Below are 17556 nucleotides of genomic sequence, written 5' to 3'. Positions count from 1 at the left end.
AATATTCTTCATATCAAAATGATAGCTTGCTATAGCAAGCTATCATTTTGATATGAAGAATACATATATATATATATATATATATATGTATTATATATATATATATGTATGTATGTATTATATATATAGATATTATGTATGTATATATATGTATGTATATATATACACATATATATACACAATGTATATATAATATATATATATATATGTGTGTGTGTATATATATATATATATATATATTGTGTGTGGTGTATATATATATATATGTATATATATATATGTATATATATATATATATATATATATATATATATATATATGTGTATTATATATATATACCAAAACAAATCAAAATAGATGAACATCAATGGAATTTGTATCTTGTGTGGTACCAGTGCCGGTGGCACGTGGCACATAAGAAAACCATCCGAACGTGGCCGTAGCCAGTACCGCATCGACTGGCCTCCGTGCTGTGGGCACGTAACAAGCACCATCGATCGTGGCCGTTTGCCAGCCTCATCTGGCACCTGTGTCGGTGGCACATAAAAAACACCATCCGAGCGTGGCCGTCTGCCAGCCTCGTCTGGCACCTGTGTCGGTGGCACATAAAAAACACCATCCGAGCGTGGCGTCTGCCAGCCTCGTCTGGCACCTGTGTCGGTGGCACATAAAAAACACCATCCGAGCGTGGCCGTCTGCCAGCCTCGTCTGGCACCTGTGTCGGTGGCACATAAAAAACACCATCCGAGCGTGGCCGTTTACCAGCCTCGTCTGGCACCTGTGTCGGTGGCACATAAAATCACCCACTACACTCTCGGAGTGGTTGGCGTTAGGAAGGGCATCCAGCCGTAGAAACACTGCGGATCTGACTGGGCCTGATGAAGCCTTCGGCTTCACAAACCCCAGTTAAACCGTCCAAACCATGCTAGCATGGAAAACGGACGTTAAACGATGATGATGATGATGATGATGATATATATACATACATATATATACATACATATAATATATATACATATATATATATACATACATTATATACATACATATACATATATTATACAATTATATATATATATATATATATATATACACAAACACACATATATATATATATATATACATATGTGTATATATATACATACATATATATACATACATATATATATAATATATGTGTGTGTGTGTATATATATATGTGTATATATATACATACATATATTACATACATATATATATATATATATAACATACATTATACATATATATACATATATATATATATATATACATACATATATACATATATATATATACATATATATATGTATATATATATGTGTATATATATACATACATATATATATACATATGTGTATGTATATATATATATGTGTGTCTATATATATATATATATATATATATATCATCATCATCATCATCATCATCGTTTAACGTCCGTTTTCCATGCTAGCATGGGTTGGACGGTTTAACTGGGGTTTGTGAAGCCGGAAGGCTTCATCAGGCCCAGTCAGATCCGGCAGTGTTTCTACGGCTGGATGCCCTTCCTTACGCCAACCACTCCGTGATTGCCTACCAACCACATGGTTCTGGGTTCAGTCCCACTGCATGGTACTTTGGGCGGGTGTCTTCTACTGTACATTTTTGGACCCCTCAGAAATATATATACACGTGTGTATATATCATTGCTATTATTTTCAACTGTTGTCTGTCCAAATTTGGCCAAATGCATTTTTCTCAGAATTTAATTTTGCTGGCAGTAGTTGGTTATTTTGGACAAAATGTCTCATGTATCTCCAGCTGCTTCAGATGCCAAGATATGAAGATTGTTAACCCTTTCGTTACCGTATCTATTTTGAGATGCCCTGTGTTTCTATGAATTACTTTAAATATAACAAAGAATTTAGTAAAATAACTTGGTTATCATTAAGCTAGTGTTAGGAACATAAATTGTGACTAAGGTTTGGTGGAAGATTCTAATTCAAAACTTATGAAAACAAGACATTTGTACTCAGAGCCAGAGGTGGTTTCAGCCAGGTTGGTATCAAAAGGGTTAAGAATTGTTTCTCTATTATATATTTAAACCCTTTTGTTAGCATATTTCTGTTGAGATGCTCTGTGTTTCTTTCAATTAATTTTAAATATAACAAAGAATTGAGTAAAATAACTTAGTTATTATTAAGCTAGTGTTAGGAACATAAATTGTGACTAAGGTTTGGTGGAAGATTTTATTCAGAACTTATGAAAACAAGACATTTGTACTACAGAGCCGGAGGTGGTTTCAGCTGGGTTGGTATCAAAAGGGTTAAAAATTGTTTCTCTATATATTTAAACCCTTTTGTTACCATATTTCTGTTGAGATGCTCTGTGTTTCTTTCAATTACTTTAAATATAACAAAGAATTTAGTAAAATAACTTAGTTATCATTAAGCTAGTGTTAGGAACATAAATTGTGACTAAGGTTTGGTGTAAGATTTTAATTCAGATCTTATGAAAACAAGACATTTGTACTCAGAGCTAGAGCCGGTTTCAGCCGGGTTGGTAACGAAAGGGTTAAAGTGTAGTAGAACTGTTTAGCATTTTTTCAAAAGTGTAGTTAGTCCCTCGTAGGACAGTTTTGCAAAAATATTTCTGACTGAAAATATCATACATGCAGGTAGTTGCTATTTTATGTACCCAACAAGCTGAAATGTTGTATATATATTTATATATATATATATGTATATATATATAGCAACGATCTATGTATATATCTGTGTATGTGTGTGTGTGTGTATGGAATCAATTGGTGAAGCCATCTTCACCTGAAAAGCGAATACACACACACATCTCTATTTTATATATTAGATGTATGTATATATATATGTATGTATATATATATGTATACATATATATATATATATGTATGTATATATGTATATTTATGCATATATATATATATGCATGTGTATATATATATATATGTGTATATTGTATATATATTGTGTGTGTATATATATATATATGTGTATATTGCATATATATGGTGTGTGTATATATATATATAATATATATATATTATATATATATATATATATATATATATTATATATATATGTATGAATGTATGTATATGTATGTATGTATATAATATATGTATGCATATATATGTGTGTGTGTATGCTAGGGTCATACACAGAAATAAGAGACTCCAAAATAAGGCTGACCCCCCCCCCCACACACACACCCCAATTCTCTAACCCCAAAAATACCAGCAACGAGCAACAACAACAACTACAACTACATGCATTCTCCCCCCCCCCACCACCACCACCACCACCCTCCCTCACCCCCATCCCCACGCACCACTCTCCTCCCACCCCCACACACACACGCGCGCAATTTTCTCACCTTCTTTTCTCCCCCCCCCCTTCGTTTACTTCCAGATGCAATCAGCCGCAGTAAAAATACTCACCTACATTTCCGCGAGCAACAACTGGTGTCGCCACCAACTCATACAGGTAACCATGGCCCCTTACTCTGCACCCGGTCCTTCTTTTTCAGCATTTCGTTGTTTTTTTTGTCTCGCAATAATTGTTTTTTTATGAGTTGTTAAGGCACGTGGCTCAGTGGTTAGGGGCGTTCGGCGCATGATTGTAAGGTCGTGAGTTCAATTCCGGGCGACGCATTGTATCCTTGAGCAAGACACTTTATTTCTTGCTCTGCCTGTGTCTCAAAGGAGCCAGCCTTGTCACATTCTGTGTCACACTGAATCTCCTTGAGAACTACATGAAGGCTCCTCGACTGAAAGCCCCTTGATTGTCAGACCCTTGACTGTTGGCCCCTTGACTGAAAGCCCCTTCAGTGTCAGCCGCTTGATTGTCAGCTTCTTGAGTGCCAGCCCCTCAACTGTCAGCTCCTCAACTGAAAGCCCCTTGACTGTCAGCCCCTTGACTGTTGGCCCCTTGACTGAAAGCCCCTTCACTGTCAGCCCCTTGATTGTCAGCCCCTTGACTGCCAGCCCCTTGATTGGCAGCCCCTCAACTGTTAGCCCCTCAACTGTCAGCGCCTTGACTGCCAGCCCCTCGACTGAAAGCCTCTTGACTGTCGGCCCCTTGAATGTCAGCCATTAACTGTCAGCTCCTCGACTGCCAGTCTCTTCACTGTCAGCCCTTTGACTGAAAGCCCCTTCACTGTCAGCCCCTTGATTGTCAGCCCCTTGACTGCCAGCCCCTTGATTGGCAGCCCCTCAACTGTTAGCCCCTCAACTGTCAGCGCCTTGACTGCCAGCCCCTCGACTGAAAGCCTCTTGACTGTCGGCCCCTTGAATGTCAGCCATTAACTGTCAGCTCCTCGACTGCCAGTCTCTTCACTGTCAGCCCTTTGACTGAAAGCCCCTTCACTGTCAGCCCCTTGATTGTCAGCTTTTTTACTGTCAACCCCTCAACTGTCAGCTCCTCAACTGAAAGCCCCTTGACTGTCAGCCCCTTGACTGTTGGCCCCTTGACTGAAATCCCCTTCACTGTCAGCCCCTTGGTTGTCAGCTTCTTGACTGTCAGCCCTTAACTGTCAGCCCTTCGACTGTCAGTCTCTTGACTGTCAGCCCCTCAATTGTCAGCCCCTTGAGTGTCAGCCCTTAACTGTCAGCCCCTGAACTGTCAGCGCCTTGACTGCCAGCCCCTCGACTGAAAGCCTCTTGACTGTCAGCCCCTCAACTGTCAGTCTCTTGAGTGTTAGCCCTTAACTGTCAGCCCTTGACTGCGAGCCCCTCAACTGTCAGCCCTTCAACTATCAGCCCTTCAACTGTCAGCCCCTTGAGTGTCAGCCCTCAACTGACAGCCCTTCAACTATCAGCCCCTTGACTGCAAGCCCCTCGACTGCAAACCCCTTGACTGTAACCCCCTAACTGCTTAGCAGCATTCCGTCCATCTTTATGTTCTGAGTTCAAATCCCGCCGAGGTCAACTTTGCCTTTCATCCTTTCCAGGGTCAATAAAACAAGTACCAGTTTAATACTGGGGTTGATGTAATCGCCTCATCCCCTCCCCCAACATTGCTGGCCTTGTGCCAAAATCTGAAACCATTATTACAATTTCTCTCTTTTTATTTTGGTTTTTTTTTTTTTAGTTTTTTGATTTTTCTTTTATTAATTTTTTTCCTTTGTTTATTTGTTGCTGTTTTTCTTTTTTTTTTTGTTATTAACTTTTTTCATCATTATTGTTATTGTTGTTGTTGTGGTTGTTGTTGTTGTGTTCTTTCAGAAAGACATGGCATGTGGCCAGAACATCAACTCCCTGCTAAAGGGCAGCACTTGGCAACAGGAAGTCTTGACCATGGCCACCGCTTTGGTAGCAAATCTGGCCGTTTGTTCGTCAGACACGGTTCGTACCACACTGTCATTGTTGTTTTAGCTATTGCTGTTGTTTTCATTGTTGCCATTATCACAGATAAACTGATTGAAACATAATGTAGATAGAAATATTATATATATATATATATATATATATATAGGAGGTGCAGATGAGGGCAGCTGCATCGAACTCTCTCATGCATCAAATGGCAGTTGCTAAAAAGCATTCGTGAAGTAAAATCATGTAGCAACACCAAATGGCGGTGCCCCAGCATGGCCAGAGCTCGTGAGCTGAAACTAGATAAAATAAAAAATAAAATAAATAAAAATATACATATATTGTTATATTTAGGAATGGTCATTTTGCCAGTTTAGCCAATAAGAAAGAAGAAAACAAAGGACCACTGATGCGGTCACAGGAGTGTGACGAAAGAACTCTGGCCGAAATAAGATTAAGATTAATGTAAAAAATAAATAACACTGAAGCAAAGTAACACCAAATATATAGTGCGTGTGTTTTTATTGGCTAAACTGGCAAAATGACCATTCCTAAATATAACAATATCTGTTTCAAAACACGACTTCACATAAAAAATCTTGCACAACAAATATATAAACGTATATATATATATATATATCTAATGTAGGATAAAATTTTTTCGAAAAAAATTTTATCAATGGCCAGCATATTAAAAAATACCTTTAAAGGTTAAATTATAAACAACTTATAAATAAGGGCAGACGAAAAAATTTCTAATGCCAAATATGCCAAAAATTGGACATAATGTCCATTTACCATATAATTTTTTTCCCAGTATGCACGCTACTCGAAAAAAGGTCAACAGAAATCTCTAAAAAAATTCCATTAATACCATATCGGACTGATTTCAGGGTTAGTTCAAAAAGAACCCTCCCTTCGTCAGTGATACATGTGGCAAAGAAGTAAATGAGATACTTACTCATACCCATATTATCATATCGGTCCGATATGGTATTAATGGAATTTTTTTAGAGATTTCTGTCGACCTTTTTTCGAGTAGTGTGCGTACTGGGAAAAAAATTATATGGTAAATGGACAATATGTCCAATTTTCGGCATATTTGGTATTAGAAATTTTTTCCTTTGCCCTTATTTATAAGTTATATATATATATATATAAATAGGAAAAAAGCAACAAGAATGGATTAAAATCTCGGTACGATCGTTTCGTACGAGGACATCTTTAATAAGCTACAAAAAATGCAGTGAATACAGATGGCTCGTACTCGTCAGCCGAAAAAACATCAGAGAATTCCCAAACATCAAAAGGGGTAGATACAAAAGAGGTTGTAAGATTAACTGCATTGAAGAAAGTTCGATTCAAGGAGATCCGATGAAAGGTTTTAAACTTACAGAATTTGTGCATGTCTACATATAGCTCATATTGAATATTTGATCAAGTTGTGTGAAGAAATTTTCGGATACAGTCATGCAAAATTTCTGGAAATCCGAGTAAGAGGCAAACTTTCTTCAATGCAGCTAATCTTACAACCTCTTTTGTATCTACCCCTTTTGATGTTTGGGAATTCTCTGATGTTTTTTCGGCTGACGAGTATGAGCCATCTGTATTCACTGCATTTTTTGTAGCTTATTAAAGATGTCCTCGTACGAAACGATCGTACCGAGATTTTAATCCATTCTTGTTGCTTTTTTCCTATTTGTAATCACCCCACTTGTCGTATGGTTAACACCATATAGATTTCCGGTGCATCCTAGTTAAGGACCATATTCATGTGAATTCTTTAGAATTCACTAGAATCTCAATTACTTAACCGAATATATATATATATATATTATATATATATATTATATATATATATATAGGGTACAAAATTCAGGGTGAATACTTGATAACTGTAAGCACCTGTATATGCCAGTTAGTGGTGTAGGTGATAGGGTATATTTATCAAAAGAAAAATAAGATGCAAAGGATTTAGCGGTACATATGTTTCTGGCTTTATTGGACAATTTTTATCAATGCATAATTGATATAACATGTAGGTCAATAGCCTTCTTCAGCCACGTACAATTACCACACCAAAGACATGTATTACATGGCCGTTTTGGTGTGGTAATTGTATGCGGCTGAAGAAGGCTACTGACCTACATGTTACATCAATTATGCATTGATATAAATTGTCCAATAAAGCCAGAAACATATGTACCGCTATATATATATATATACTTAATAAAAAGGATTCAGCGAAGATTTGCTTTACCACATACCGAAGTTTAGAAATAGCAGTCAAAAAATCTTAGCTATTTCTTCTACTTTAAAAAGGGACTCCCAGAAAATCCAAAATACTTGAAAGTAATCCACACAGGCAGGGAGTAAAGCAACAAAAAATCAATCAATATCACGGATGACCAGATATTGATTGATTTTCGTTACCTTTCCTCTCTGCCTGTGTGAATTACTTTCAAGTATTTTGGATTTTCTGGGAGTCCCTTTTTAAAGTAGAAGAAATAGCTAAGATTTTTTGACTGCTATATCTAAACTTCGGTATGTGGTAAAGCAAATCTTTGCTGAATATTAAGTGTACCATGCAATGCTCTTTTTTTCATACCGAATTCTACTTGATGAAATTATTGATTACTTCTTAATGAATTAATTTTACCGTTTGTTATTTTATATATATATATATATATATATATATATATATATATATATATGTATATAAAATTGTCCCAAAAGTTCGTAAACACTTGCGAAAATTGAATTTTTACTCGCCAAGTACTAACAAAAACAACAAAAATTATTCCTCAAAATAAAGACCATTATTTTCCAAGACTTTCTACGAACTTTTGGGACAACCTTATATATACATATATATACTTTATTTAAAAGCAGCAGAAATATAACAAAAGCTGTTACTCAGAGTTTCTCATTTCCGTCTGTCGGACAGTTTTGTTAAAATAGAATCTATATATATATATATAAATATTTATTTTTATTTTGTTTCAGTCATTTGACTGTGGCCATGCTGGAGCACCACCTTTAGTTGAGGACTTATTCTTTGTAAGCCTAGTACTTATTCTATCGGTCTCTCTGGTCAGACTGCTAAATGATGGGATCGTAAACACACCACCATCGGTTGTCAAGCGATGTTGGGGAGACAAACACAAACACACAAACATATACACATACATATATTTATATATGTGATGGGCTTCTTTCAGTTTCCATCTACCAAATCCACTCACAAGGCTTTGGTCAGCGCGAGGCTATAGTAGAAGACACTTGCCCAAGGTGCCACGCAGTGGGACTGAACCTGGAACCATGTGGTTGGTTAGCAAGCTACTTACCACACAGCCACTCCTGCACCTATATATATATATATGTGTGTGTGTGTGTGTGTGTGTGTGTGTGTCTTCATGTTTGTGTTTGTCCCTACCCCGACCCACCCAACCATCGCTTGACAACTGATGCTGGTGTGTTTACATCCCTGTAACTTAGCGGTTCGGCAAAAGAGACCGATAGAATAAGTACTAGGCTTACAAAGAATAAGTCCTGGGGTCGATTTGGTTGACTAAAAAGGCGGTGCTCCAGCATGGCCACAGTCAAATGACTGAAACGAGTAAAAGAATAAAGAATATATGTGTGTGTGTGTTGAGAAGAAAGACGAGTTGGTTAATTAGTGACCTTTGAGACATCGTTATCTTATGGTTATCTTATCATCATGGTTGTTGTGGTGGTGGTGGTTGTGGTGGTAGTTGTGGTGGTAGTTGTGGTGGTGATGGTGGTGGTGGTGGTGGTGGTGGTGGTGGTGGTGGTGGTGGTGGTTGTGATGATGGTGGTTGTAGTATTGGTGATGGTGGTTGTGTTGATGATGACGGTGGTAGTGGTCGTTGTGATAGTGGTGGTGGTGGTGGTGGTATTGGTGGTGGTGGTGGTGGTGGTGGTGATGACTGGTGTCAGTGGTTAGGGTGGGGATTTTGTTGTTAGTGTTGTTGGTGGTGGCGGTGGAGGTTGTGGTGTTGTCAGTGGTTGGGGTGTTGGATGCAGTGTTGGTGGTGGTAGTGGTGGTGGCAGTGATCGAGGTGTTGGCGGTGGTTGTGGCGATTGCAATGGTAGAGGTGAGAGTGGTGGCAATGATTGTGGCAGTGGTGTTGGTGGTGTTGGTTGCAGTGGTGGAGGAGGTGGTGGTGGTGGTGGTGGTGGTAGTGGAGGTGGTGATGGGTGGTGGAAGAGGTTGTGGTGGTCGTGGTGGAAGAGGTTGTGGTGGTCGTGGTGGAAGAGGTTGTAGTGGTGGTGGTTGTGGTGGTGATGGTGGTGGTGATGGGTGGTGGAAGAGGTGGTGGTGGTGGTGATGGTGGTGGTGGTTGTGGTGGTGGTGATGGTGGTGGTGGTGATGGTGGTGGTGATGGTGGTGGTGGTGGTGGTGGTAGTGGAGGTGGTGGTAGTGGTGGTGGTGGTGGTGGTGGTGGTGGTGGTGATGGTGGTGGTGGTTGTGGTGGTAGTGGAGGTGGTGGTAGTGGTGTTGGTGGTGGTGGTGGTGGTGACGGGTGGTAGTGATGGGTGGTGGAAGAGGTAGTGGTGGTGGTGGTGGTGGTGGTGGTGATGGGTGGTGGTGAGAGGTGGTGGTGGTGGTAGTGTTGATTATAGCAATGCTTACCACACTTGTTATTCTTGCTGTTGCTGCTGTCGTGGTAGCCTTTACCATCATCATACATTAATTCCACCTCTTCCTTCTCCTCATCTTCCATCCCTCCTACCCCCCTATCTCTCTCTCCCTTTTTCTCGGATCTTTTCACTTTGACCGGCGGATTTGCTGTCATAAAATGAATTAATTACATCTTCATCATCGTCATCGTCATCACCATCACCATCATCATCATCATCATCATCATCATCGTTTAACGTCCGTTTTCCATGCTAGTATGGGTTGGACGGTTCAACTGGGGTCTGGGAAGCCAGAAGGCTGCACCAGGCTCCAGTCTGATCTGGCAGTGTTTCTACAACTGGATGCCCTTCCTAACACAAACTACTCCATGAGTGTCGAAGGTGCTTTTTACATGCCACCGGCACAGGGGCCAGGGGAGGCTGGCAACGGCCACGATCGGATTCGTGCTTTTTACGTGCCACTGGCACGGAAGCCAGTCTATTTAATATATAAAAATGAAATATACACCGCCGGAAGTTGTTGTTGACAAACAACAGTAGTAATTGTATTCACCTCAATAGACGTCATTGATTGGTTGAAATTGCAGAAATTGAAGAAAAAATACAACAAATATCTTACAAACTATAGAATTTTCTCAAGAAAGCCAAGAGAAAAAGATGTTTTATAAACACATTCTACCAGTATATGAAGTTTAAAAGTGTTTAGTTACGGGGAAATTATTTTAAAAAACTGCCGTTCAATCCGAAAAGATCCCAATCTGTTTCTTAAACGAGGCACATATTCATATGGCACAGAATGTTTTTCACCTCAATAGAGGTCACTGATTGGTTGAAATTGCAGAAATTGAAGAAAAAAAAACAACAAATATCTTACAAACTATAGACTTTTCTCAATAAAGCCAAGAGAAAAAGATGTTTTATAAACACATTCTACCAGTATACGAAGTTTAAAAGTGTTTAGTTACGTGGAAATTATTTTAAAAAACTGCCGGTCAAACCAAAAAGATCCTTTTTCTCTTCCTCTTCTCATCCATGCCTTCTGTCTTCACAGGTCTGTCTCTCCAATCTACAAAAAACCCTTTGTTCCTTGCTCCACCGCGACAACCTCGACACTGAGACCCTTCTAAACATTCTACGAGGAATCGCCAATTTTTCCAAATTCAAACTGAACACGCCAACATTGGTAAGTTTGGGTTTTTTGTTGTCTATTTGGTAGAATTCTGTTCTAAGTACCCCTTATAAACCCTAATAACTATTTTTTATTTTGGGGATTTTCAGAAAATATTTGAAAATTTCTGTTCTACATATGGGAAATCATACAATTATGAAAAAAAAACCCCTCAAAAAACAAATTCTTTTATGTGAATTAAGGGGTATTTAGCTATTATTTTTAGCACATCTCACAACCTCTTGATAACCTCTTTGTGTGAATACATACACATACAGGAGTGGCTGTGTGGTAAGTAGCTTGCTTACCAACCACATGGTTCCGGGTTCAGTCCCACTGCGTGGCACCTTGGGCAAGTGTCTTCTACTATAGCCTCGGGCCGACCAAAGCCTTGTGAGTGGATTTGGTAGACGGAAACTGAAAGAAGCCCGTCGTATATATATACATATATGTATATATATATATATATATATATATATATATATGTTTGTGTGTCTGTGTTTGTCCCCCTAGCATTGCTTGACAACCGATGCTGGTGTGTTTACGTCCCCGTAACTTAGCTGTTCGGCAAAAGAGACCGATAGAATAAGTACTGGGCTTACGAAGAATAAGCTTGATTTGCTCGGCTAAAGGCGGTGCTCCAGCATAGCCGCAGTCAAATGACTGAAACAAGTAAAAGAGAGTAAAAGCGTAAGAGTATTTATTTTTTTTTTTTTCATTTTATTTAGTTTCAGCTCACGAGCTGTGGCCATGCTGGGGCATGTATAAAAATATATATATATATATGTGTGTATACTCTTTTACTTGTTTCAGTCATTTGACTGTGGCCATGCTGGAGCACCGCCTCTAGTCGAGCAAATCGACCCCGGGACTTATTCTATTTGTAAGCCCAGTACTTATTCCATCGGTTTCTTTTGCCGAACTGCTAAGTTACGGGGACGTAAACACACCAGCACCGGTTGTCAAGCAATGCTAGGGGAACAAACACAGACACACAAACATACACACACACACACACACACACATATATATATATATATATATATATATATATGTATATATATACATATATATATACATATATACGACAGGCTTCTTTCAGTTTCCGTCTACCAAATCCACTCACAAGCATTGGTCAGCCTGGGGCTATAGTAGAAGACGCTTGCTCAAGATGCCACGCAGTGGGACTGAACCCGGAACCATGTGGTTGGTAAGCAAGCTACTTACCACACAGCCACTCCTGCGCCTATATATATATATATATATATATATATATATATATATACGACAGGCTTCTTTCAGTTTCCGTCTACCAAATCCACTCACAAGCATTGGTCAGCCTGGGGCTATAGTAGAAGACGCTTGCTCAAGATGCCACGCAGTGGGATTGAACCCGGAACCATGTGGTTGGTAGACAAGCTACTTACCACACAGCCACTCACACACACACATAAATGTGTGTGTATAGGAATACATTATTCTCTCTGTCTCTCTCTCTCTAATTCTCCATTGTATACACATGGTTCTCTTTTTTCTTTTATTTCTTTCTGATGTTGCTGCTGACGATGATGATGATGATAATGATAAATAATTATGATGGTGATGTTGCTTCCTGCTACTGCTACGGCTGCTGCTGCTGCCGTTGGCAACGCTGGTTTCAATGATGGCGACGACATTGGTGATTATGACGATGATGATGATGATGATGATGGTAATGATGATGACAACGATGATGGTGATGATGATGATGGTGATGGTGATGGTAATGATGATGGTGATGGTCCTGATGATGATGGTGATGTTAATGATGATGATGATGATGGTAATGATGATGATGGTGATGATGATGGTGATGGTAATGATGATGATGGTGATGGTAATGATGATGATGGTGACGATGGTAATGTGATGTGATGGCCTGATGATGATGGTGATGTTAATGATGATGATGATGATGATGATGGTGATGGTAATGATGATGATGGTGATGGTAATGATGATGATGGTGATGGTAATGATGATGATGATGATGATGATGGTGATGGTAATGATGATGATGGTGATGGTAATGATGATGATGGTGATGGTCCTGATGATGATGGTGATGTTAATGATGATGATGGTGATGGTAATGATGATGATGATGATGATGATGGTGATGGTAATGATGATGATGGTGATGGTAATGATGATGATGATGATGATGATGGTGATGGTAATGATGATGATGATGATGATGATGGTGATGGTAATGATGATGATGATGATGATGGTGATGATGGTAATGATGATGATGGTGACGATGGTAATGATGATGGTGATGGTCCTGATGATGATGGTGATGGTCATGATGATGATGGTGATGGTAATGATGATGATGGTGACGATGGTAATGATGATGGTGATGGTCCTGATGATGATGGTGATGGTAATGATGATGATGGTGACGATGGTAATGATGATGGTGATGGTCCTGATGATGATGGTGATGTTAATGATGATGATGATGATGACAATAATAATGACAATAATGATGACGGTGATGATGATGATGATGGTAATGATGGTGGCAACGATGATGATGACAACGACGACGACGACGACGATGATGATGGTGATGGTGATGATGCTGGTTGCTAGATGCAATATCTCCCCGAAATCATCCGGAAAGGACTGATGTCGGAACACACGCAGACGAAACAGCAGACGATGCGAGCCATATCCTTCCTCCTGGCCTACATGCCCGAACAAACGACAGAACATTTACTGAGGTAAGGACATTACAACAGCCATCTGTGTATCATACTCAAAGCAGATACATCACAGGATAAACGCCATTGCGAGAAATATATTTTCTGAAACGCTAATACTCTTTTACTCTTTTACTTGTTTCAATCATTTGACTGCGGCCATGCTGGAGCACCGCCTTTAATCGAGCAACTCGACCCCGGGACTTATTCTTTTGTAAGCCCAGTACTTATTCTATCGGTCTCTTTTGCCGAACCGCTAAGTGACGGGGACATAAACACACCAGCATCGGTTGTCAAGCAATGCTAGGGGGACAAACACAGACACACAAACACACACACGCATATATATATACATATATACAACGGGCTTCTTTCAGTTTCCGTCTACCGAATCCACTCACAAGGCTTTGGTCGGCCCGAGGCTATAGTAGAAGACACTTGCCCAAGGTGCCACGCAGTGGGACTGAACCTGGAACCATGTGGTTGGTAAACAAGCTACTTACCACACAGCCACTCCTGTGCTAATGGACATTATGTGTGCATAATGGACATTACACATTATCAAAGAAGCTTGAGAGGCAGTTGGATGGAACCTACACTCGCCTCCTTATGAGAGCTCAAAATCTCTCGTGGAAGCCTCATTCAACCAAAGTACAAATATTTGGAAACTACCACCTGTGTCATCTCTTGTGAAAGGTAGGAGAGTCCAGTTTGCTGGACATTGTTGTAGAGCTGAAAAAGAGGTAATTTCTACTCTTCTCCTCTGGAAGCCATCTACTCGCGATACCAGAGGGTTCACACTCTCCTACCCTGATGTAATCTCCAGGGATACAGGACCTCCGTAATGCTCTGATGGACCGTGAAGTCTGGCATAACATAGTAAATTCCATTGTCTCGACCACGGTCGAACAATGATGATGATGATGATGATGATATATATATATACACACACACACACACACACACACATAACCTGTATCATCTCTTGTGAAAGGTAGAAGAGTCCAGTTTGCTGGACATTGTTGTAGAGCTGAAAACGAGGCAATTTCTACTCTTCTCTGGAAGCCATCTACTCACAGTACCAGAGGGCGCACACTCTCCTACCCTGATCTAATCTCCAGGGATACAGGCATCCAGCAACAGGACCTCCGTAATGCTACAATGGGCCGTGAAGTCTGGTGTAACATAGTAAATTCCATTGTCTCGACCACGGTCGAACAATGATGATGATGATGATATATATATATATATATACACACACATATAACCTGTGTCATCTCTTGTGAAAGTTAGAAGAGTCCAGTTTGCTGGACATTGTTGTAGAGCTGAAAAAGAAGTAATTTCTACTCTTCTCCTCTGGAAGCCATCTACTCGCAATACCAGAGGGCGCACACTCTCCTACCCTGATGTAATCTCCAGGGATACAGGCATCCAGCAACAGGACCTCCGTAATGCTCTGATGGACCGTGAAGTCTGGCGTAGCATGGTAAATTCCATTGTCTTGACCACGGTCGTGATACCAGAGGGCGCACACTCTCCTACCCTGATCTAATCTCCAGGGATACAGGCATCCAGCAACAGGACCTCCGTAATGCTACGATGGACCGTGAAGTCTGGCATAACATAGTAAATTCCATTGTCTCGACTACGGTCGAACAATGATGATGATATGCATGCATGTATGTTGAATATAAGTAATTTCGTGTTCTTTTAACCGCTATAAAAAAAAATATATTTTAATTAAGCTTAAATGATAACTTCAGATGATAATTAGCAAATATGCTACCATCAAATGCTTATAATGCTCCTTTGGTCACTTTTTCAAATTGTTCCATTTATGCTTTTCATTTTTCTTTTTTTTGCAGAGAAGGTGCTGGAGCATATCTTATTGGTATATCATGTTTTGAGAAATTCTTTAAAATGATGAACGAATTCTTCTCGAAGACATGTCCAGAGATTGGTGACATATCGGCGTTCTAAGAATTGATGTTGTCTTTTGACAATTCTTCAACTGCTGTTGTTACAAATTCTATAGAATCAATCTGTGTCTTCCATACATTCATACATACATACATGCATGCATGCATACATACATACATACATACATACATACAGCTATATGCATGAGAATACATACATAAAACAAAACATACAAATCTACACATATACATACATACATATATACATGCATACAAACAAAAATACTCTGTTGTTGATGTTGAAATTTCAATGAGGGAGCCTTGGATTTAGATTAGAAACTGGCCTTTTCTTTATTGGCAAGAAATTTTGAAATAAAACTGAACAATGATATACATACATCATTCCATAATGGCTACCTCTGAAGAGCACAGTGTTACATAATCGGACTGATACCTAACATTCCATTCAACTCCTTGTGCGAAACCGATTAGTAAGACCGTCGGTAATGGATATATAATAGTGTACACTTTGATTAATATATATTTATATAAGTCAGCAAAAATTTAGATTCAAATGAATATGGTACTTAATTTAGATGCACCAGAATTTTGTATGGTGTTATCCATAAAAATCCGCGGGGTGATTATAATCAAAATAAGCAACAAGAATGATTCTATAATTGGCTGATGAGTACTCGGCATTTTAAATCTGTTGTAATACTTACAACATTTAATAAAATGATGTAGTACAAAACGATCGTACCAAATTACCGGAGTCATGCTTGTTGCTTATTTTGATTATATATATATATATATATATAATATATATATATATAATAAATATTAGGGAATAAATCCAAACTTACAGGGAGAAATCAGATTTAGGATTGAATCCAATAAAATATTATATTATATTAAATTAGAAACAAAACCTCGCCAAGATAAATATTTAAACCACCTGATGAATGACTGTAACTCGAAAATTTAAAGAAATTAACAGCCATGAAACGATCGTAGTGTTATATTAATTATATTTTTTTAATAATTTTGTTATATATTTAAATAATATAAATTAAATAATCTTATGTATTGGCTTAAGTTTTTCATTGTTTGATTTGCCTAATAGTGGTTTTATCTCTAATTTAATATAATATATATATATATATATATATATATTACAAATAAGAAAATAGAGAAACACATTAGTTTGTTCATCAGCTTTGGACCAACTAAAGTATTTCTCCATTTTCTTATTTGTATTATAAATTAATGGTAAAATATTTCTTTACCTTCACCCATTTAATACAATAAGTGAGTTTATTGCATTGCAATTAAAAACACTTGTGTATTAATAATTTGGGTATTATACCAATAGTATATTGGATAAGTATTATCCCTTAGAGGGTTGGATCCACAACACCTAACTTACTTGGTGTTATATATATATATATATATATATATATATATACAAAATAAGAAAATGGAGGAATAGATTTTAATCAATCATCAACTACTAGATAATACCAATTAATATAATTTATTAACTAATTATTTAGGAACATCCAGATCAAACAGAATAATACAGAATAAAACAGTACACATCAATAAGTAAGATAATACCATAAGAACAATACATATAAATATAAAATGGATCTTACAGCTGTTTCAGTCATGTAGATAAGAGTATCTCATTATGCTCATATTAGT

At 38.4% G+C, this 17556-nt stretch overlaps 1 protein-coding gene across 1 annotated transcript in view; it reads left to right on the top strand.

Annotated features, from left to right (window-relative positions):
• The window catches only part of LOC115231431, a gene marked incomplete at its 5' end in the record, with an annotated part of 30571 nt that extends 14533 nt beyond the window's left edge, over positions 1-16038 (top strand). The window contains 5 exons of the mRNA XM_029801453.2: positions 3447-3521; positions 5261-5380; positions 11064-11195; positions 13821-13951; positions 15796-16038. Of these exons, the coding sequence (XP_029657313.1) occupies positions 3447-3521; positions 5261-5380; positions 11064-11195; positions 13821-13951; positions 15796-15910 (573 nt within the window). The remainder of the gene's footprint in view (positions 1-3446; positions 3522-5260; positions 5381-11063; positions 11196-13820; positions 13952-15795) is intronic.
• Positions 16039-17556: the final 1518 nt, after the last annotated feature.

Source organism: Octopus sinensis, unplaced genomic scaffold, assembly GCF_006345805.1.
Source record: "Octopus sinensis unplaced genomic scaffold, ASM634580v1 Contig18483, whole genome shotgun sequence".
Classification (NCBI taxonomy): domain Eukaryota; kingdom Metazoa; phylum Mollusca; class Cephalopoda; order Octopoda; family Octopodidae; genus Octopus; species Octopus sinensis.
Note: the sequence above shows the minus strand (reverse complement) of the source record. Positions and strands in the feature narration are given on the sequence as shown.